At 39.6% G+C, this 21,987-nt stretch overlaps 5 protein-coding genes across 7 annotated transcripts; 2 read left to right on the top strand and 3 right to left on the bottom strand.

Annotated features, from left to right (window-relative positions):
- Positions 1 to 1,639: 1,639 nt before the first annotated feature.
- On the top strand, positions 1,640 to 3,121 carry LOC126783629 (uncharacterized). The gene is made up of 2 exons (XM_050509133.1): positions 1,640 to 1,892; positions 1,992 to 3,121. Exons 1-2 carry the CDS (start codon positions 1,729 to 1,731, stop codon positions 2,374 to 2,376), a joined length of 549 nt encoding a protein of 182 aa, XP_050365090.1. The 5' UTR covers positions 1,640 to 1,728; the 3' UTR covers positions 2,377 to 3,121.
- A 3,559-nt stretch (positions 3,122 to 6,680) lies between these two features.
- Positions 6,681 to 7,680, bottom strand: LOC126784418 (uncharacterized). Its single transcript, XM_050509884.1, has 4 exons — positions 7,483 to 7,680; positions 7,316 to 7,371; positions 7,082 to 7,188; positions 6,681 to 6,992 (listed from the first exon to the last, which is right to left on the bottom strand). The coding sequence occupies exons 2-4, from the start codon at positions 7,319 to 7,321 to the stop codon at positions 6,905 to 6,907; spliced, it is 201 nt and encodes a 66-aa protein (XP_050365841.1). The 5' UTR covers positions 7,322 to 7,371; positions 7,483 to 7,680; the 3' UTR covers positions 6,681 to 6,904.
- Positions 7,681 to 10,681: 3,001 nt separating this feature from the next.
- On the top strand, positions 10,682 to 12,120 carry LOC126783712 (uncharacterized). Its single transcript, XM_050509228.1, has one exon. It carries the CDS (start codon positions 10,848 to 10,850, stop codon positions 11,871 to 11,873), a length of 1,026 nt encoding a protein of 341 aa, XP_050365185.1. The 5' UTR covers positions 10,682 to 10,847; the 3' UTR covers positions 11,874 to 12,120.
- A 421-nt stretch (positions 12,121 to 12,541) lies between these two features.
- On the bottom strand, positions 12,542 to 15,706 carry LOC126782562 (purple acid phosphatase 15). The gene is made up of 7 exons (XM_050507827.1): positions 15,402 to 15,706; positions 15,105 to 15,296; positions 14,678 to 15,014; positions 14,357 to 14,574; positions 13,928 to 14,118; positions 13,281 to 13,556; positions 12,542 to 13,009 (listed from the first exon to the last, which is right to left on the bottom strand). Exons 1-7 carry the CDS (start codon positions 15,667 to 15,669, stop codon positions 12,866 to 12,868), a joined length of 1,626 nt encoding a protein of 541 aa, XP_050363784.1. The 5' UTR covers positions 15,670 to 15,706; the 3' UTR covers positions 12,542 to 12,865.
- A 1,603-nt stretch (positions 15,707 to 17,309) lies between these two features.
- Positions 17,310 to 20,569, bottom strand: LOC126783310 (protein XRI1). Of its 3 annotated transcripts, none has more exons than XM_050508758.1 (9): positions 20,452 to 20,569; positions 19,671 to 19,723; positions 19,457 to 19,579; positions 19,244 to 19,398; positions 18,746 to 18,803; positions 18,526 to 18,637; positions 18,407 to 18,447; positions 18,243 to 18,326; positions 17,310 to 17,943 (listed from the first exon to the last, which is right to left on the bottom strand). In XM_050508758.1, exons 1-9 carry the CDS (start codon positions 20,469 to 20,471, stop codon positions 17,675 to 17,677), a joined length of 915 nt encoding a protein of 304 aa, XP_050364715.1. In that variant the 5' UTR covers positions 20,472 to 20,569; the 3' UTR covers positions 17,310 to 17,674. The 3 variants fall into 3 exon arrangements, with proteins under 3 accessions (XP_050364715.1, XP_050364716.1, XP_050364717.1); XM_050508759.1 differs by having other exon boundaries at positions 18,526 to 18,631; XM_050508760.1 differs by having other exon boundaries at positions 18,526 to 18,631; positions 19,244 to 19,383.
- Positions 20,570 to 21,987: the final 1,418 nt, after the last annotated feature.

Below are 21,987 nucleotides of genomic sequence, written 5' to 3'. Positions count from 1 at the left end.
CCTTTACAGAGCTGCTGAAGAGCATGGGTGAGTTTGGTGTGAGTCCACAGATTCCGACCGATGAATCGAATCTACCGGCAACAACGCCATCTTCTCCACCACAACTCTGCGATGTCCCGAACCGGAAAGAGGTCTCTCACTGCACACTCGTTGCTTCTGTTCTCATCGACAAGCTCGAGACTCCTCCTCAATCCCACTCCGTCGAGGAGATTGAAAACTTGCAACAATCTCTAGACGTCAGCACCATCGCTGAGGAGATTCGCGTCACCACACTGAGCTTTTGAGTCTAGCAAAGACATTCCGGCGGCTTCCACCAAAATAGGCATGCTCTCTCTGCCGAAGAGTGTGGGTACAGATGGAGCCCAATACAGTAGTGAGACTAGCAACCCAGGTCAGAGAGCTTGTAACGTTTATGGAGATGGTGATTTGGGGAAGGCAATGTTTTAGTGCTGGATTAACTGCAGTGACTATTCCCTTTACGAGTTTATGCACTCCTGGTTTGTTGCTTGGAGAGGGTGCACTGATTCATAACGAAGTCCAAATGCTTGAAGCCCATGAACACAGTGCGGTTGTGACTCAGAGTGGTTTTCCCTCTTTGTGTTGGATGCGGAAATTTTTTTCACTTACATTTTTGGCTACTTCTATGCAACTGAACTAGCAAATGTCTGCTGTGCTAAATTTCAGTTTGGGTGACTCTCACAGTGACTATATTTCCTTGGGACAACGTTGAGTTTTTTCTTGATTTGTATACTGGAGTTCGACATCATTTTGCGAGATTTATCAGGGACCTTGATTCCGGAGACTTCAAGAAGACCCTACTTGGTCTCAGCCACTGTTTCAGAACTATCGTGCTCACTGCTGATGGTGAGTTAACCGTTGCATCAGGAAACCTTTATCAGGTACCAGTTCTCAATTCTATAGTGAAGGCTACTTTGTCGGGTCAAGTCTTGGTTGAAACAACTGCCACTTTACTGATGCCATTGCTTGATCAGTTCATTTTGTGTCATTTTGCCATCACTGAATCAATGGTACCTCTTGGAATAGCAATCATACAAGTCAGTCTACATAATTGGGAGGTTAGACTGAAAGTTTCAACTTCAAATGAGAAAAGAATTTTTGAATATGATCTACATATTGCAGACTTGATTGATCGCATGCGGATTAGGGCCCCGAATCTATTTGTTCTCATGGAAAGTGCAACTTCTGTCTTTCATTGCTTTGGTATCACAATTTTACTCATTAATGAAGTCTCTGCTGCACTTTCTTCTATTGCATTTGCGGAATTACCCGAGTCAAGGCTTTCATTACAGAGCTATTATTTCACGGGTGTCCTTGGTTCCAAGATGACATTCATTGGCGTCATAGGTGTCACCTGCAATTCTAAATTACAATCGCAACTAAGCTTTCCATATTTGCCGCAAACTTGACCAAATGGAGCTTATATGTGCTTGTTTTCCTAGACCTTTAGCTGCACAATCAAGATATTCATTCGAGACTATTATTTGGATCCACACCAGTTTATCTGAGCACCGCCAGTTCATGGGCATCTTGGAATCACCACCTTGCCACACCTGGGGAAAAGACTGGTCCCTTCATTTTGTTTGGTTGTTGGCTCCTTAACTATATCTCGCGGGTCCCCCAATAACTTGCAACCACACGGTTTCGTTAGGAAAATTCAAATGTGCTGCTCTACCTAATGAGTTGTGGTATGCTCATATATGCAAGGACATGGATCAGTCACAAACACTGGGTCCAATACTCATTATACTTGTGTTGAGTGTCATTTCTGAGCATCTAAATGGTCATACTCGCGCCATCCTTTTGCTCCGTAGTTTTTCTATTGCTGAAGTTATTGATTTCCTCCAAATCTCTGTTGGGTGCTCATTTCCAAGGTACTATTCTGGTCAAGTTCTGCTGACTCCTATTGCTATTCATTATGTTGTGCGCCTAATTTTCCATGTTGGGTTGTTGTTGACTCCTCTGCCTAACAGTGGTATTACCAAGTGCACTTCACTCCTTCAGTTACCACATTTTCCATTGGTGGCACAATGGTTTCTTTGGAATCATCTATTTGCTCTATTGTCAGCTCTGCTCTTTGCAAGTACCTCCCATGTTGAATTGTTGATTGTTATCCTTGTCAAGAAGCTTAATCCCAAATTCTTTATTTTTGGGAGAGTTGGGTCAAAGACTTCTCTTATGCCACAGAAGGGTGAGTTTGTCCAGAATATCGACAACGTACGGGAATCATGTGGTCTTCATATGATTCAGACGGCCAATGAAATTCATGACAAGTTTGCTGCAACCTTGGTATTTGTTGAGACCAGAATGAGAGCCCAAGATGTTGCACATGCACTAGTGGAGCTCTTGAACAAATAATTGGCATACCAATTATTCTACACACTCATTGTCTTATGGTGGACTACGGAACCACTGGTATGGTGGCACTTACCTTGGGAGCCAGCATTGATCCCTATGACACACTTTCCACTGTGTTTCTCAAAGGAAGCCCTTAGCTTATTGCTCAGCATTATATACCTCCGGGCAAGTGAACGTGTGAGTATGAGACCCATACATTCTACAGCTCCTGGTTGGCTGGTTACAATTTTAGAGTTCAGAAAGTTGTGAAGAACTGCCCCATCCATGAATTCAGTTGTGCATTCCACGGTGAACAAGATGCATTCAATTCGATTGTGGCAGTAATGCACATATCAATGTGCAAAGCAATGCATTCAATTCGTGAAGGAATTATTCAAGGTTTCAGGGCAGTGCTTCCACACTCATTTCCATGCTCTGATAAGCCCATGCCCGCCGTCCCTCAGGTGGAAATTGCAAGTGTTGTCACAAATATTGCAGCTGCCTATGAATCAATGGTTGTGCTCGAGCAGACAGTGAAGTTGTTAAACATGGCATTAACAATCTCCAGAGATGGCCCTGATCAGCAACTTTGCAACTTCTCAAGCTTGAGGACAAGCTTGCTTTCAAGGGGGAAGGACTTGTTAGAGCAACTCCAGCGGAAGGTATTTTTTCTTGTCAAATTCAAATTTGACTGTTGATGTGGATTTTGACAGTTTCATTCAAAATTTACTCCAACCGATCTGTTAAAAGAATAGGTACTGTTTCATCACTTAAAAGAATAGGTACTGTTTCATCAGTTGATTTTCTGCTATTAGCCCACTAAGAGCATATGCACCCATGTTTAACCATCAGACCATCAAACCATCAATTTAATTGCCTCCATCAGTTACTATTCACTGTAAATTGCTTTTCTGAGCTAGTTTTTATGCAGCGGTGCAACTCCGTCAAATTAGCAATTACTATTCATTGATTAAATATTTTATTTTTTGAGATTTCATATATGATAATCAACCAATTGCTAGATGACAAGTGGCATTTATTTGATATCCTTATCACCGAAATAATTTTATAGATTTTCGATAGGATTTCCGACCAACCAAAAGGTGACACGTGTGTGTTTGTCGGCCAAATAATTTCATTGGATTTCCGATAGGATTTCTGATAAGATTTTTGACGAATGACAATTCGACACGTAACATGATCTTCAAATTCTATGATCTGAAATTCACCATAAATAAGCTGCATCACCCATTCTATACTCACTCAATCTTCACAACTCATTTCTAAATCCTCAAAAACACATTCTTCAATTACTTCGAGTCAGCTTATATCCACAACCTTCTTCAAAATGATTTAGTGGAGCACAATTGGACTTTGGAAGCCAACCAACAATAATCAATTATGGAGTTTAATTTGGTATTATCATTTTATTTGGTATTGTAATTTTATTTGGCGTTGTAATTTTATTTGGTATTGTATTTGATATTGTGCAATGTAATAACTTGAAATTGAGAAACATGAAATTTATTTCATATAAAAATAACTTGAAATTACATCAAATAACTTGGAATTGAAAAAAAATAGCAATAACACAACATTACTCTTCATCAAAGTGAACATAATAAGCATCACTAGTGTTACTACTCTCATTCATTTTACCCATGATATCCGCTTTCCTCTTTGTGTGCCACCTCAATTTTGTCGGGCTCATGACACTCCTATCCATTGCCATAATTTTCGTTTCTTCTTCCAACTCCAACATAGCATCACGTCGGGCCAACCTTGCTTCCTTTTGTTTCTCAAGTTCTAAGCCCTCCCTAGCTAACCGAAGGGTCTCCTCATCTCTTCGCATGTTAGCCTCCATAAGTGATTTTTGATTACATTGCATATTATGAAAAATAGCTAAAGACATCTCGTCTTTCTCCGTCATACATTTTTTCCCCTTCTTCTTTGCTTCCTTGGCCGCTTTTATTCCCATAGGTCTAACGGGGCTTGAGGGACGGGGTCTCTCTTGGTTCGACGGCGGAGTTGTGAATTCGTCCTCACCATCCAAGTCAATATGCTCATCCGTGTCAATATGCTCATCCGTATCATGTTGCTCGGGAGAACATGGAAAATTTCGCTCAAACGGAGAAGAAGTACTACTTGTAACCGTCACAAAATGAGGATGACTCAACATTGCTTCATAACAATCTTTCTTGTTAAATTCTTTTTTCATATCTTTGAAATATAATGATTGAGCTTGAGTTTCCTAAAAATAGAAACGAATATTAGATTTATAGGAAAATTTAATGTAAACAAAAATTTAATATGAAGAAAAAAAATAACAAAACAAGAAAAAAGAATTTATTAATAGGAAAATTTAATCTATGTTAAACAAAAAAAATATACATGAAAAATTGATTAGACATACCTCATCTACCAAATTCGTCCCGCTAGCCGCACGGCTTCTTGTTTTGCTTAATGTTGTATGCCACTTCTTGAGCATTTTCTTCAAGCGCGGAAAATGTGATTCAAGCGCACATTTCGAGCGAGGACCTTGATGAGGATCTTCGGGGTTGCCACACCAATTTTTGGCGTAATCTTCGTAAACTTTCTTCCACAAATTATCCTTGCATTGATATCGGCCGGTGATGATGCAAGTGGATTGTCGTACCCAAGAAACACATAATTGCAACTCTTCGGATGGAAGCCAACCAGAACCCATTTGATGAAAGGAAGATGGAAGAGAGGAGATGAAAAGAGAAGTGGTACAAATTGTGAAGAATATGATGAGGTATTTATAGGGAAAATAATGAGTAATTTGTACATTTTCGGAGTAATTTGAAAAAAAAAAATTTGACCGTTGGCTACGCAGGGAGCCGTTGTACCAGTCTGGCGCCACGTGGCAGCCTGTAACTGGCCATCGGCTCTGCAGCTGTCGGCTATATATATTTTTTAATTTTTTTTAAAGGCCCGTGTAAAACACGCGCCAGATTCAAAAAAAAAAAAGAGAACGCTGGGCGCCCACGTGCGCGGGTCCCAGCCTTTGCTGCCAATCACTCCGGCAAGCAAAAGTTGCCTGCCTGCTTGCTGGTTTGATCATTTGACATGGGTCCCACTCATTTATTGCCTCTTCATTTTGCACGGCTGCATTGGAATAGAGCAGCAAACAAGCAAAATTTATGCTTTTTGCTATGATGGTGATGCACGGCTGCATATGCTCTAAGTAGATAATCCCAAGGTACTGAGCAATTAGAATAATCATGCATGTGGAGCATGCAAGCATCAAAAGTAGGGCTGGACATATATCGGTTTGGTTTGGTTTTTGGTCCAAATTGAAACCGAATTATTTTGATCGGTTTTTTAAAAATTCAAACCATTAACTGAATTAAATTAGTCTGAATCGAAATAATCGGTTTAATCGAAATTCGGTTTGGTTTTGGTTCACATCTCATATGTAATATTTTTTAATTTTTCAAGAGATGAGACTCAAACTCCTATCCAAAGATGATGACACAAATAACTACATCACACACACTTCTAATTAATAACTATGTATAGATTATATTTATTCTCATTTTGATAGATATTTTCAATAAAACATCAAATATCAATGTTGGGATTCAAACTCCTAACCTAGAATATAACAATTATGAGCTCTACCAACTGCGCTAGACACCTTTTTATGTTATGTTTTGTTATTTTTTGTTCTAATAATAATTATTTATTATTTTTTAAATTATTAAATTAATTTCGGTCGGTTCGGTTTTAAATCGGTTGGTTTGATCACGTAAATCATTTTCAAATCGTTTAAACCAGTTTCGGTTCGGTTTCTTTCATTTTTAAACTATATTTCTCCGATTCGGTTATCCGGACCATATTTTCAGTTTGGTTCGGTTAGTTTTTCTTGTTTAATTTGGTTTATTCCCCGTGCCCACCCCTAATCAAAAGACAAGGTGGAGCATGCAAGAATCGAAAGACTAAGTGCAGCGAAGGTTGCCCTAGTCCATGTAAATGTATTGCTGAGCGGTATTTAGCAACTAGTTCTCCTCTGAACAACCCAGCATTTACAATTCATATGACCAGACGGATCAATTCTAGACAGAGTGATCAGACTCTAAGCTTTCGCACAGAGAGACATAAATGCAAGATTGTTTGCACATATACTAGCTTTTGTGATGTATTTTGAGCCAAGAGGCAAATCACTGTTTCATCATTGAACTGTTTCTGTTTCAAGAACAGATGTACGGCATGCTATATCATCCTAAGCCGCAATCACCAAACCATTGCCGAATGCCCATTGAACTAAAATTAGAACCAAATTAAAGAGCAACCAAGAGTGCAATTCAATCGAAAGTTTATTGAGTAGAAAGTTGAGAGGTTTTTCAAACAACAATACACATCACATCAATGCCAATCCCAATTCTCACCAAGACAAACAACTGATCTGATTGATCATCTCAAACCCAGACACCCAAAATCCCAAACTCAAAACACTCGCAATTCATCTAATTTCTCCTCTTACAATATGCATCACTCCCAACTCTCTACCCTAACCTTCCAATCCCTACTTCTTGCCGCCGGCAATGATCCCTCCGGCCGCCTGCGCCTGCGCCGCCTTCTTTGCCGCCTTTTCCTGCAGCGCCCTGGCGTCTCTGCAACCAATCAAAATATCCAAATTCAGACTCAAACCAATTCAATGCAATGTATTTGAAATTGGCAAATAGGGAAAGATAATAGAGACCTTTCTCGGCGTTGTTCAGGGGTTAATCCATCGGCTTTGGGCTGCTTGGTCTTGTTGCCGGACCTGGCCTGAGCCCTTTCACGATCTCGGTCTCTCTGGCTACCGCGTTCGCTTCAGTTAAGGCAGACAAACACAAGAACATCACAAAACAAAACACTAAATTCGATCGAATTAAAAAATCCAAAATTGAATATGCAGTTTGGGGAAAACAGAAGATAGATTTAAAAGGATATGGGACATATTGAACTGTGGGTGTGAAGCTGAAACAGCGAAACAAGTACAATAAACCCCTGTCAACCAAAATCCACACAATCAAATCAATGAATCAGAAGATTTTGTGAACCAGAAGAAAAGGGTTTTGTAAACGAAAACGATGAATAAGGGATTCGGGGAGAAGTTACCTGAATGAGGATGCGAACTGAGGAGGAGGAGGAGGAAAGGAAGGGGGAGGTTCTTTTCTGGTGTGCGAGCGAAGCCGCGGATTTTATAAAGGGCAGGAACAAGAATCTATGGAAGGCTCGAGAAGCCGCGGATTTTCTATATTTTTCTATTTCGATGCTTAATATGTGATTGTGCACAGAGAATATGCTGGGTCGGCTTGCTGAATTGTGTTTGTGCAAATCTGGATTATGTATGTTTTGAATTAGCTTTCAGATTTTTGATTGACGTGTTGCCGATTGGTGAATGAATGGCAACAATTTTTCTTCACGACGACTATTTTTTGGCTAAAACCGGCAGGAGGTTTTGATCGAAGTCTTAAACCATGATGCTCATTGCACATTGACATTGTTCGCTTACCTTCAACTCGTCCATATTTTTTTTAACTCATAATCATTTATCTAAACACATTACTCAGTTTGGTGGACAAAGGGTGCATCTCCTTTTGTTCATGCCTTATGGTGACAATGATTTAGCTATGGGGCTTCTATTAGCTAGTATACTACACTACAACCAAATTTCAGTTGTTGACTTGTCGCATCAGCACTCATTTGCCCCTAACTAAAATAATAAATGATATAACACACCCCAGTACACTTGGGAGAACAATATGAATTACTCATCAGAACTCATATCATAGGTAACTCCGGTAGAGAGATAATTGAATACTACAAAAGAATTTGTAGTTGACATTTTTTGTGGGAATTCATCTACAGCAAATTCATTTCTTTTTCCAAATAAATTTATAATTTCTTATTTAGAGTAATGATGTCAAACTAGAGGTGGGTTTAAGAAATTATGAAATCCAGCCTTTCAATAAAAATCTCTCATTTTCCCTTCATCCAAACGTACCATTAGGGAAGATGGCTGGTTTGTTTATAGGAATAGCCGCATCCGGATATGACATGGAGGGTGTGATAATTTGATATTTTTCTTTTTCAATTATTGAATTACAGATGGTTGTTTTGTTTACTCATTTTGCTAAGGCGGATCTTCAATATCATAGGTAAATTCAGATTCTTACAAATTGCATGGGTAGGACAAGGAGATACATATGGTGGCTACTGGCCTACATTCTTCAATTTTTGGGTTTCTGTCTCATCTTCTTGAATAAGTCATTATCGATCAGTACCTAGACACTGGTGAAACATGTGAAGTCTCCATCACGACCGGGCGCCAGTCTGTGAAAATTGGCAATGTACAACTATATCATAGCACATACACATATACTTGGGATATTATCTTACTTTTTGTATATAGGCTTCCAATATTGTACGTATGTATCAGCTGGGGATCAGAGACACATAAACTTATCGATACCTGCCATAAGTCGTAAGTGCCATTTGATAATGTGACACTGAAATGAGTATTGATCGAGAGAGTTCGAGGCCTCTTGTGTATCTAGGGCATAGTGGTGATAGCTCAATAACTATACAAGTATACATCCACAATTGAGTACATGTAACAAGAAAAAACTAAAAGCTTAGTTAGGAGATGAGAGTGGATAGGGCGGGTGGAACCAAACATCTGTTTTCTAAGCTACTTGTGAAGTACGTCGTCTCTAACAACCACAATACTCGGCAAGCTTCAACCGCTCAACCTGATCCACATTAGTAGTAATCAAAATTAAAAGAAAATTCAAGCATAAACAGAGTCTGAAATGTAAATGAATCCAACACTATACCAATTACCAATTACCAATTCTATGTCTATTCTTCCTAACTATACTGTTCTACGTATTCTCCTTTCTTTTTTTACCTTCTCTCTTACTCTCTTCCTTATAGATGAACTCAATTATCTATTAAACGTAACGTGATAACATGTATCATATTTCGAATCCAACAACTAAGGCGAGTTCCTCTACCACATTTACACTTCTCAATAAAATCGAAAAATTGATACACATTTTAGAGTGCGAAATGGACTAATTTATTTTCGTAGGACATATTGTATTGTGGAATTGAAATAACAAAAGTCATATTCCCATGAGACTCGCTCTTCCACAAAACCAACATCCTTTGCTCTCCCCCATCCTTGATTTCGAGAGCCAAAATCGGAAGAAGACAATAACCCAAAAAAAAAAACCAGACAAAAGAGAAAGCTCTGATCAACCATCACCACCAATCCAACAACCCTTAATTAACACAAAGTCACAAAACTAGCTAAGCTAATCTCTTCCCCATCCTTGTTTTTACCATTTCCAGTTCCTTTTTTTTTGTTTTTAAACCTTTGGTGAGTGCTCCTTTATCTCTCTGCATCTTCTTCTTTTTTTTTTTTTTACTTTAATCGATCTGGGTTATTCTCTCTGCATATTTTTTTTTTGACTTTAATCGATCTGGGTTATTTATTGAATCCGGTTCCCTCATCATGAATATATGCATGTTTGTTTGTCCCTCCCTCGTGTTCGGAGGTACTGAGCTTGTTCTTTTTCACACAGAAGAAAAGAGAGAGACTCAAATTATTGAAAGCTGGCGGATACATCACCCTACGAAGCAGCGGTCACGGGACGTAAGGTATTTCCATTTATTGCATTCTTCTCTATTTTTCACCTTTACCGACTGATTGCGTAAAATTTTCCGTAAATTTTGATTCTAAAAGCTTTCGCGATGTAACAAAAAATTAGTGACATACAAATACCGACAAAAGTCGAGAAACACGAAAAATGAACTACAAACGAGCTCAGTCGGTGGAAGGAAAAGTAGTTTGCTCGTGTTTCCAAATTCCCATTAATAGGGTAATGAAATCTTGTACCGTGAGTAACCACTTTCGCTTATTTTTGTACTCTTTCAAACAAGGATGAAAGAAACAACTTCCATTTTTTGATGTTTACTTTCCGCAAACCAAACAAGACCTAAGCTCGAACATGAATACAAGATTAGGGCATAGTGATGTTTACTTTGTCGCTGTAACATTTTTTTTTTTTGTGTCTGAAGTTTTTTGCATCTTTATCCAATCAAGGACGCAAATGATGGTGGATGTTAATTATAAAAACGAGTGGTAAATTCAGACGGAATACATATGAATTTATGTCAATGAATGATTGTACGTAATCGGCATTGAATACAAAATCTTAGAATTATATTCTTGTTTGCACACTCTGATTTCTTTATAGATCCCATAGGACTTGGACTGCTCACTTAGATTTTACCATAAATCTGAATCTCTCCTCAAACCCAAGAAAAGCAAAAGAGAAAGAAAACACAACCGGGAAGAAGAAGATGGTTCCGATCTCGGAATCACAATACTAAAATTCTCTCTGTCTTGTTTTCGTTTCTGGTTGTTTTTATGTGAAGCTGAGACAGTTGTGCTTTGTTTTGTGTTGGAATAAATGGAAGGTCGCCGGAGGCTGACGCTTCTCGAACAGATGTCAGCAAGTTCGAACGGTAGAGCATTAGCCGGATTGAGCCTCGACGACGTCTTATCCCCAGCATCAGCACCGTCACCCAAACAGCCTCCGCCGGCGCCGGCCATACCCGCATCCATTTCGGGTCGGACCCTGCTCGACATTATCCGCGACGAAGAGCCCAAGTCGTACAAGGCCCTGATCGGAAAGAAAGACAAGAAGCCGTGGAAGACATTCAAAGACCGTCTCCGCCTCAAGAAAGCCAGCACCACCTGGGCCTCCTCCATCCTCGTCCCCGCCTCCGACGTCCCCGTCCGCCGCTACAGCAACCACCACCACCACCAAGGCTACAACCACAGCCGAGCCCGCTGCAACTCCATCCGTTACGTCACGCCGGAGCCGCAGCCCATGGCTGAGCCCGGGAACCCCAACCGTCCCGCCCCGAGCTTCACGCGGCGGAGCTCCGTCAGGTTAGCCTCGCCGGTGGACGACGTCGACTCGCCGCGGCGCCGGCTGGACACGGCGATCAGCGAGGACAGGTCGCTCTCGGCCAGGGAGGCGGTGGCGGCGCAACAAGCGGCTGAGGCCGAGGCCGCCGCCGCGGCAGCTGAGGGAGAAGGAGGAGAAGGAAATGCCGACACCGACACCGCCACCGGCTCCGCGGCTGCGGCTGAAGCATCGACTTCGCCGCCTGTGAGGATGTCATTGATGGACTTGTTGGAGGAGACGGACAGGCAGATGGGGCTGGAAGGGTCGAGGTACACAATGGGCGACGAGGACGAAGAGGAGGAGGAGGAGGAGGCGGCGGCTGAGGTGGAGGAGGAAGAAGCGGGAGAAGAAGGTGGGGGAGTGGAGTACAGTTGCTGCGTGTGCATGGTAAGGCATAAAGGCTCGGCATTTATCCCCTGCGGTCACACGTTTTGCCGGATGTGCTCAAGAGAGCTGTGGGTTCAGAGAGGGAACTGCCCACTCTGCAACAATTACATCTTGGAAATTCTCGACATTTTCTGAAACTTATATTCCCAGTGGAGCAAGGAAAACCTGTACACATCAGTCTTTTCTTACACTCGGTATCAGCATTTGTTTGTTTAATTGGAGATGTTAGATTTTTTTTTTTGTATATGTTTGTGTTTCAATTCTGAGTTTTCTGTTTTGAATTTTCGGTATCAATAGCTTCAGGCTTTCGGTTTATGCCTTGTTTCTGGGTTTTCTTTGGTGTACCTCTACTAGATTCATGACTTAAACTCTTATAGCTCAATTTGGGACATTTAAACATATTGCACATTCTTGCAATTACTTTCTTGGCATCTAAGAAAGTGACAGTTGCTATACTGATATTGAAGATTATTGGACTCATAAGATTCGAATTTCAAAGTTCAAACTATCAAACCCAAGCAGACGCTCTCCAATCTTGTCTTCGACTGTGTGCTGTTTTCTACATTTAAAAAAAAAACAGTTGTACCAACTGTTACCACCTACTGGAAGATCGAAACTTTATTATTGACGTCTTTTTCTTCAAGAGAACAGATTCCAATGGTCTAGTGATGTTACCTCTATGGAGGATGTTGAGTACAGGTCCCAATTTAGAGTACCATCAGAATGTAGATTAGAAGATTATCGAGTATTGACCATTCTGGTTTTAGTTGGGTTGAATCGTAACTATCATAAAGTTCTACGTCTACCATAAAAATGTGTATCAATCTTGTATATTGGATATAAAAAAATCATGATCCTCGTCTAAGCAAGATATATGAATGGGATTTTATAGGTTACAGACATTTCAGTCGTATATTAACCTAACATAATACAAAGATGGCCACTAGACACTTTCGAGGGTAAGAACTAGGATTTCCCTTCTAACAACATGATTTCAGTGATACCATCTAAGAATTTGTTCATTAGTATTGCCTGAGTTACCTCTTCCATGAATCCATCAATGAGTCACGTAAACTCGATGCTCACATGACTCCTGATAATCAGAGTAAATTTCCCAGCAGTGAAAATCACAGATCAACAGGCCAACTTTCAATCACCTGCCGAACATGGCATCTGTCTGGTTCCCTCACTATGTAAATTTGATCTCCCACCTTATCTTCAGAGTCCTGATTACGGTACCATGTCCATAGAGCCCAAGTCTCATTCTTCATCTGCAAGTTTTGACATATCATTAAAATCACTTGTTTAACTTTGTATCATAACTGAGGTGCTGAAACTGAGATATAAATCTTACTAGCTGTTCAAGTCAGTGATAAGATAGCTAGAACATACTATTATGAAACAATAGCACATTACAATACTTAGAATAGTCTACATTTTCATCAACCATTATTATAAAACGTTAAACTCATGCATTCGTAATGAGGGGAAGTACTCTTAAACTTAGATTATCCCAATAAAAACATGAACAAAATGTAGTACCTCAAGGATCCCATGGCCAAAGCTGCTTTCTCTGAAAGCACTGTAATCTGGTTGCCGATCCCAGCAGTATTTACCAGCTGCTGGACCAAATGTAAAGTTTGTTGCACACATACCCAAATACTCATCAACACTTGGCAATGGGCACTGACCAGGTTCATCAGAATGTTGGATTGCCATACTCTCTCGATTACCTCCATCACCAATAGTGAGATGCACAGGTCCGCATGGATTTAATGAGTAATTATAAACTCGATTTGACCTTTCGTAAGCATGAACCTAAAAATTATAATGCAACAAAGCAGAACAAGATTCAGCACTTAAAGCAAACATATATTTAGTATGCTGCTAAGCATCAGTTCATCATACACTAAAAAATTTAAAAAATATAAAGTAGTATCCAGATGATGCTTTCTATGGGTATCAAGATACCAAAAGAAAACATCAGAGTTCCAGTTTGTCATTTAGCCAGCAGCAATTAATTTGCTTCTAAAATGTTTACACTATATCATAATTCTCAAAGTCCATGATATAGAATGTAGTTGATTCTCACAATACCCAGAGAAGAAAATCACAACTGAAGGCATATTATCTGTAAGAGTAAAATCTAACAAAGATTGTCATAATCACTGGTCGCTATCATTACTTACATGTCCACTGAACACTATATCAACGGCGTAAGAGTAAAGTAACTCTTCCATTTCCAGTCTCATACATTCTGCCTCTTTGTAATGGGCGCCATAGGTACTGTACCATGGTGGATGCCAAGTAGCTACCAGCCATGGAGTCGTGGATCTGTCCACCTTGGCCAAATCCTGCTCCAGCCACCTGTATTGCTCCGCTATATGGAAGCAGAAAACATACATAAAGTCATCACTTGTTGAGGAGAAGAGGCTCAAATCAACAAACAATAAGCCCTTAGATAAAATTAAAATAAATGTACAAGTCATTAAAAATGTAACCCTGATTTATAGATGCATTAAACAAAAAGTCGACAGTTCTTTGAAAAATTAGATCGTGAATGAAGATATCTCGAAAGCAAGTGAGTTAAAAGGTTAAAAGTAACGATGTCTTCTTACATGATCTGTCAAAGAGAGTATACGCTCCAAGCATAATGAAATGAATGCCCCCTGCATTAAACGAGTAGTAGAATGTGGACGAAGATCCACTTTCTGCAGAGGGGAACGCAAATCGAGAACTATAAGCCACAAACGTCTTCTTGTCAACCTGTTCCTCAACTTCATGGTTCCCTTCTACCACCATTATCGGAACTCTAGAAACCAAATTCTGCATAAACCTATACAAAACAGCAGGCAACGACGTTAAAAGAGAAAACTTCATCCTTCATACTTTGCATAAGCTACTGCATTCATTACAAGAAAACAAACTTTTATTCTCACCTTCCCCAGAGATCCCACCGAGGCTGGTAGGTCTCATGTATCGGAGTGTTGTCCCCAAACGTGCAGTGATAGCAGTCCGACCCAGTCCCATTCGTGAGGTACAAGTTTGCATAAGTAACATCACCAATCAACAACATAAGATCAGGGTCATTACTAGTCAAGTGACTGATAGTGTCAGTTGTATTATAAGTAAGGCCAAGATCCCCCACAATTGCGATTCTCTTCGGGTAGCTCCTGGGACCGGGCACCGGCATGGTCTTGAAATGGTAAATGTCACTCATTGCAGGTATAGAAGGATCCCCACATCTGTACAAGTACTTGGTACTGGGTTGCAACCCTACATAACACACCAAACCAGCATACACAACTTAATTAACGGTTTAAAAAGCAATTAACTGAAACATTGTAGTGAGAAATGGTGGGAGACCTGTGAGACGAACATGGTGGATGATTCCAGAAGTGTAATTCTGGAGACCTTCAAAAGGGTAGAGCTGACTATAAACAAGAGAATATCCAGTTGCTTCATGCGTCTGTGGATACCTCAGCTTGCCGTAATGAACAACACTCTTCACGCTTTTGGGATCCAACGGTTTTATATTGTATCCGATTTGATATTCCCCTGCAAATCCGAATATACAGAATGTTAAAACATTATAAAAAAATGATTCCCAAAAATTTCGCGAAACGGTTTGAGCATGAAAAATGAATGACGAGTGATGATTACCGGTAATCCAGGAGATCCAGACGGAGTCGTGAAAGGCGGAGAGCGAGACGGAAATCTGCTCGGGCTCGAAGCCCTTGACTCGGCGGACGACACGGGGATCGGAGGGGGGCAGGTCGACGGCGTTGCCGCGGAGGCGGGGGTCGAAGGGGACGGTGAGAGGCTTGAAGGGGCCGTCGAGGGTGGTGGGGATGTGGGCCTGGGCGAGGCCCACAGCGAGGAGGAGGAGAGAGGCGGCGAGGGCGGGAAGGGAGGAGGAGGGAGGCGGCATTATGTGGGAATGGGGTGGTGGTGCATTGGGAATAGGGGAGGGAGGGAGGGGGGAGATATAGGAATATTATTACGATAGTGGGAAAAGAATAAGGGAGGGAATAGGAAAGGAATATTACCTCCTTTTCTTTCTTTTTTCTGGGGGCGGGGGTGACGTAAGCGGAAATATCAGGTTGCCGCTTCGGGTTTGTTAAATGGACTCTGTAACAGATTGTGGTCGCGTTTGCAGTGACCAATGGGGTTGGAAAGGACCGGGGGATCATCTTCTCAAGGTTTGACAGGGTAACGCAGAATCCCATACGTGCCCACGTTTTTTTTTTTACATTATCCATTATCTTTTACGGTTCAGATTGTGATTTTATAAATAATTTTGAGAGATAGTAGCTATTTTTGATTGAAAAAAAATAATAATGACCAAAGTTTGTAACAGCACCCAACAAAATTGAGACAAATTTAAATAAGGGCAATATTTAAGAAATATAAAATGAAAGTTAAGTACAATTTGATTTAGCGACATCAGTCTCTTTTTATATATAGCAAGAACTCACAATAAACTTCTTGTAGCCGTTTTTACTTGAATAATATTACATAGTAAGATCATAGCTACATGTATTACAAACTAAAATATGACTACAACAACTTATGATCATGGTGTTTATTTTAAAAAAAATTTGTGAATGTGTTAATTAATTCACATGTCACTATATTTTACGGACTAACAATTTCAAAGTTAGGCCAATATGGACCATCACAACACTACTTCTACTTTACCTACACATTAACAGACAAGTGTTAGGCCCAACTATCGGTCATTTTCAAGACTTCCCATACTCAATGTCCCTATAATCTGAGACTCCAACCATTGTGCCTTCTTGACTGATCAAATTATCAGACCATGAGCTACACTAACGAATTGTCATGTTTTATATTTAGGAAACTCTGTAACCCGTCAAAACCGTTGAGAGTGAAAGATCATGGTTGACACTTGATACAGAATGCATCATGCAATCCTTTCTGGCAACACTTTGCCTGCCCGACTTCTCCTTCTCTTCCCCTGCGAGAGAGTGAAATATAAAGGAATTGCTTTCGTTTCCGCAAATCAAAGGAAGCCTTGAAACCTGCACCACAAGGATGCTCAAACTTCATTTTCATTCCAATACTCTTTCAAGGAAAGATCGCTGGAGCTCTACACCACTTGAAGTGCAAGGAAGAACAGTTTCCATTTTGTTTAGTTTGTTCCTTTAATATATGAATGTATTATAGAATGATCATATATATAACCAAAGAATCCTCTTGAATGACTATGATAAGTGTACACGTTGGAAGCTATGGATTATGATGCCATTGTTCTCATCCTAGATCAACAAAGTTTATGATCGGTTGGAGTAGATTAATCTTTTGGAGGACATGCTGCTCAAAATAGGTAGCATTGGTGATAATAGATCAGCTTATGTTTGTTTGCTACTGAAATTGATAGAAACTTCGAAAAATGTTGAAATCCAGAACAGGTTTAAGAAGCAAGAACAGGATGCCAACATTACAAGGGTTGTGAAGTTAAGTCTGACTTGGGTGTTCAGGAATCAAGATTATGCACCAAAAACAATGCAACCAAAGAGATATGAATCATATGATGCCTCAATGCATGCGAAATCAGATAGTCCCTCCATTCTCTTCACAGCTTAAATACAAGATCCAGAAACATAATCTAGATATACAAGTTCGCATATACTGGAATTCCTAAAAAGCATAACAAGGTTTTCAGAAACCAAAAACAAATTAGTACCCCTGGTAGACTATTCTCAGTCATGCAATGTATAATACTACTATTGACAGCTAGATCCCTAAAAGATACTTGGAAACATACACTGAGGTGATTTATGATTTCCCTCGGTAAAACGAAGCAGCTTCACTTTTAGACCTGACCGCTTCAGAATATTACATGAAAAATTCATCCACAAAATCTAGCTGGCAAAGTAGAAGGCAACACAAAGGCAAGTCAGTAACTATTAGCCTTTGGTCCTCATGATTGTAATGCTGCCTTTTCCTCCTTCAGTTCGAATTTTAGTTTTGTTAACAACAGGTTTCCCAGAAAAGGCTGAAGTAGGATATTGTTCAGGCTCTTTTTCCCTTGCTTTTGGAGGTGGCGGTGTGCGGATCCTCTGGTTTATTTCCTTTAGAGTTACAGCTCCGTGGGTTCCAGAGGGTTTTATGAATGCAAATGGATATGCCACAGAGGTAGCCAATTTAGCGGGAGTGTGAATGAAAGACTTCCTACCTATACACAAAACAGAGAACCTCAAGTACTTGGTTCTTAATTCAATAATTTCATAACATAATCTTCAACAATCCAGACAGAGAAATTTGGTGGGTTTGGGAGGCACATAGTATCAAGATTAAACACTTTGTAATTCATTGAAAGAGCAAATGAATCCAACATCGCCAGTGACCTTTGTAATTCACGGGTTGTTTATTAAATTCAAGTACTTTATAAGATGCCCTATCCACTATGTTAAAAAGGACTGGAAGTCTAATCCATTTAAAGACGTGACATACAGTTCAAGAACAGGGAAGTACCTCTAAATATGATATTTCGGGGTGCTTGAGTAACTCGCTGTTGATACACATTTGCATGATACTCAGGTTGAATGTCGCACAACTCTAAAATAGATTATAAGATTAAATCATATGGCACAAAAGAAGAATGCACAAATAATTGATGAAGAACCAAGATAACTTACTTGTAATATCAAGATGAACATCAGATGCTCCAGGGAAATTTCTGAGTACAAGAAACAAAACAATCAGATTTTTGTAAATGGGTGACTTGACCATAAACATAGAAGTTTAAGAAGCATACATATGATCAGGGCTGAATTGCATATCAGCAGGCTCATTGAAGCACTCGTCAATCCACCTATCCGGTGATTCATCTAGGCATTCATAGCCAGAGGCAGATGCATTTTCTATTTCTAAAATAAAAAATATATATATAATGTTTATTTGAATCTCCTTGAAAGCAAACAAGATTCAATAAAAGGTAGCAACCAGCAGCAAGAATTCTCCAAGAAGAGACAAACCTGGGAACCCATGTACCCAATTTGCCGCGTCCAAAGCCTCAATTGAATCAACCCCCTCCTGAATACAGAATAAAAAAGTAAGTGTACGAAGTTAGTTGTATAGGTCCTGCAATCCTGTCCATAAGAAAAACAATTAGACATGCAACACTGATCACTAACTCTAAACTCTAAACTGAGCCTCCCTTCTAAAATTTACAAAATCAGAGCCCTCTTGGAGAAATTGTAATCATAGGCAATGTTAGACAATGTTGCTACTGTTAGGCATACATATAGAAGACTGATATGAAATATCTAGCACACAGATATAATGAGAAATTCCTTTCCTAATGAAGTACTATTGCATCTCTGTAGCATAAATGAAAGAAACAAAAAATATGGCTTAGTGACATCACAAGTTAAAAGATAGTTGGGCGGGCAACATTATTTGTGTTTTTCAGTGTCAGCCCAGAAATAATATAGCCAAGAATTCATACAAGAAAATAGATACCCAGCACATACATTTGATTTCAAGAATGAAGACGATAAGTCTTCACTGGAAAGTGAAGAATCCATTGCTTCAGTGTCAAATTGTAGCATCCGACGCCTTTTTACTTGCGAGAAAGATTCTTTCTGTTCTTCTGGTTCCTTGTTTCGATTATCTGAAACCCACATTTCTGAGATTAAAAGAACAAAGGAAACCAGTTTTTTTTAATGCAAATGCAAGAATAAAACCTCTTTGGTTGACCTCATAGGCCAAATCTCCACAAGCCTTAACTGGGGTTGTTTCATCATCCAACATGTAGGAAAGATCCTCTTGATTCTGAGGCACTCCATTCCACAGGCATTCAGATATATCTGCGAGAAACAATAGTACGAGGACAGAAATCACTAACTTCATCTAGTACTGCTATTTATTTGCAATCAATGAATTGTAGCGACAACTTACTGTGATTGGCATCCTTTTGGATTCGAGGATTCCTGTGCCAATTCCAATGCTCACTATTATCGATTCACCAACAACAGAAGGTCAACAATAAGTTCACCATTACCTCAACCAACTAAAAGGAAAACCACAGTAGTCCATTTCAAGTATAAACCACACCGGAAACATCACACATGGGACACAATAAGGTATGTGCATTACTTAACGTTTTCCATTATACACATTACAAATCTTGCATTCATGTTCCAATGCTAGGTGGTTTACATGAGGATGAAGAACAAGCAATTCACTCTGCAAAGCTACAGCTTATAAACATCACAAATTTTAAGTTCATTGAGCAAAAACCAGCACTAGAACGTAGTCAACCTACCAACAATCAAAAGAAATGAACTTCGGAACCCAACAATATCAATAGAACAGGTAGAATAAGAAGGAAACTGATAATCTACATTTCGGCATTTTGCTTCAAGTAACATCACAGTTCAGAAATCAAGCAATGGTAAAGCAACTAACCATGACCCACCAAGTGAATCACAAAGCCCACCCTACAACGTCCTCATCTCACCCTTAAATCACAATCATCTCCAAATAATGAAAACCCAAATCAATACCCAATAACCAGACTCAGCCATCAAACCCCCCACCACAAAATTCATGCAAAACAATCAAAATCTGACTCCACATTGCCGCACCAAAACAAAAAACATACACAAACCCAATACAAGTCAAGACATAAATCACCAAACCCAGAAGCCAAAAAGAGACAAGAGAAAGGAGTATTTACTTTTCATTAGTGTTATCCATTTAAGAAGACAGCAGCAGGAAAACGGAAAACCGTCCAGGGCAAAACGAAAAGACAAAAGGAGAAGAAGAAGAAGAAGCACTGTAATGTTCTGTCTCTCTCTTACTGAATCGTGTTACTTTGACGACCAAAAGTAGCCGTTACCGATTTGATATCTCTCTCTCCCTGTCTCTATAGATATTGCATTTTCAGTGGTCTACTACTCCGTTGATTGAGATTCGCGCTATCTCTGTGGTGACTGTCGAGACCAGACGATGACTAGTAAAAAGCGGCCGCCCCACTTCCCTCTCCCTCCCTCTCTCTCTCTCTCTCTCTCTCTCTCTCTCTCTCTTTAAGGAAGTTTTACTTTTACCATTTTTCATTTCTGGTTTCTTTTTACCTTTCTAGTGAATTCTTGAGTATTTTACAGTGCACGCATTTACACTCTGTGGGCGCTACACGTGGTCCGTCATTGGTTTACAGTAGTTTTTACTAAATCCAGAATATTTATGTTATTTCCATATTTATGAGGGAGCTCGTGTTGGTCTTTTTTTAATTTTTATAGTGATTAGGTACGAGTCCAGCGAGTACTTTTAGGCTTTGCAATCAAGTCGTGTATTGAAACTTGAAGAAACTGTGTTTTATGGAGGATCAGTGAATTTATATCTTCGATTCTTGTATGATTCAATGAAGCTATAAATTGTTTATGCTAATTGCTAAATTGGGATAATGCGATCATTTCATTCAATAAATAAATAAATAAAAAGTAACTAGAGAACAACAGTGTGATGACTTTATTACAACGTAAGAAAAATGTTACAGTATACTCCTACTTACAAAAGAAATTAACTAACACCAGCACCTAGTGTCTGACTAGGCCACTCTGGCTTTTCTCCATCAATCGGTTGGGAAATAAGGAACTGCACTTAGCGGTCACATATGCTACATTATTGCTTGATCTTAGGAAGTATCTCAAACCGAAAAACCTAACAAAATTAAGCATGTTGTTGGAGGAGAAATGAAACGAGAATAATAACAATGTAATGGAACATAACGTAACTGTTTATTAATTGATAATGAGATCTATATATAGGTATTACATAACCACAATCCCGTAGGATTCAGAGTCATAATATATTACAGAGATGTGAATCTATCTCTAACAGGAAACCTAATAAGGCTAAGACACACACACAAGTGTAAAATAGTAATTCTCCCGGAACACTCCCCCTTGTGTCGCATGCCTAGGTTGCATGGTGCACATATCGTTACCTCGGTAAAAATCTTGTCAAGCAAAATATATTGGGTAAAAACAAAAGCTTGAATGAATGGGAAAAAAAACACAACACACCGTCTACATTTAATAGCATCATGTGAGGTAGACTCCCCTTGAAGTCTACGGAACAACTCCCCCTGATTAGTGTCATAATCACGGAGTACAAAGAACAACGTCACAACGTTCATTACATGCTTCTCAAACGTAGTCTTGAGTTAATGATTAATCATTAATCTCACCACATATCCTTAGATCATACATGT

This window comes from Argentina anserina, chromosome 2 (assembly GCF_933775445.1).
Source record: "Argentina anserina chromosome 2, drPotAnse1.1, whole genome shotgun sequence".
Lineage (NCBI taxonomy): Eukaryota > Viridiplantae > Streptophyta > Magnoliopsida > Rosales > Rosaceae > Argentina > Argentina anserina.
This window is presented reverse-complemented; position numbering and strand designations above follow the sequence as displayed.

What these genes read in the sequence shown, in the direction of transcription:
- LOC126783629 (XM_050509133.1), top strand. Translation starts at nt 1,729, where the DNA reads ATGGATCAGTCACAAACACTGGGTCCAATACTCATTATACTTGTGTTG. An exon ending in GTTGGGTGCTCATTTCCAAG is followed by an intron (nt 1,893 to 1,991) that starts GTACTATTCTGG and finishes TCTGCCTAACAG; the next exon opens with TGGTATTACCAAGTGCACTT.
- LOC126784418 (XM_050509884.1), bottom strand. An exon ending in CCTGAACAACGCCGAGAAAG is followed by an intron (nt 6,993 to 7,081) that starts GTCTCTATTATC and finishes GATTGGTTGCAG; the next exon opens with AGACGCCAGGGCGCTGCAGG.
- LOC126783712 (XM_050509228.1), top strand. Translation starts at nt 10,848, where the DNA reads ATGGAAGGTCGCCGGAGGCTGACGCTTCTCGAACAGATGTCAGCAAGT.
- LOC126782562 (XM_050507827.1), bottom strand. Translation starts at nt 15,669, where the DNA reads ATGCCGCCTCCCTCCTCCTCCCTTCCCGCCCTCGCCGCCTCTCTCCTC. An exon ending in ATATAGTGTTCAGTGGACAT is followed by an intron (nt 13,557 to 13,927) that starts GTAAGTAATGAT and finishes TATAATTTTTAG; the next exon opens with GTTCATGCTTACGAAAGGTC. An exon ending in TTGGCCATGGGATCCTTGAG is followed by an intron (nt 13,010 to 13,280) that starts GTACTACATTTT and finishes CAAAACTTGCAG; the next exon opens with ATGAAGAATGAGACTTGGGC.
- LOC126783310 (XM_050508758.1), bottom strand. Translation starts at nt 20,471, where the DNA reads ATGGATAACACTAATGAAAA. An exon ending in ATGGATAACACTAATGAAAA is followed by an intron (nt 19,724 to 20,451) that starts GTAAATACTCCT and finishes AATCGATAATAG; the next exon opens with TGAGCATTGGAATTGGCACA. An exon ending in CCAAAAGGATGCCAATCACA is followed by an intron (nt 19,580 to 19,670) that starts GTAAGTTGTCGC and finishes TGTTTCTCGCAG; the next exon opens with ATATATCTGAATGCCTGTGG.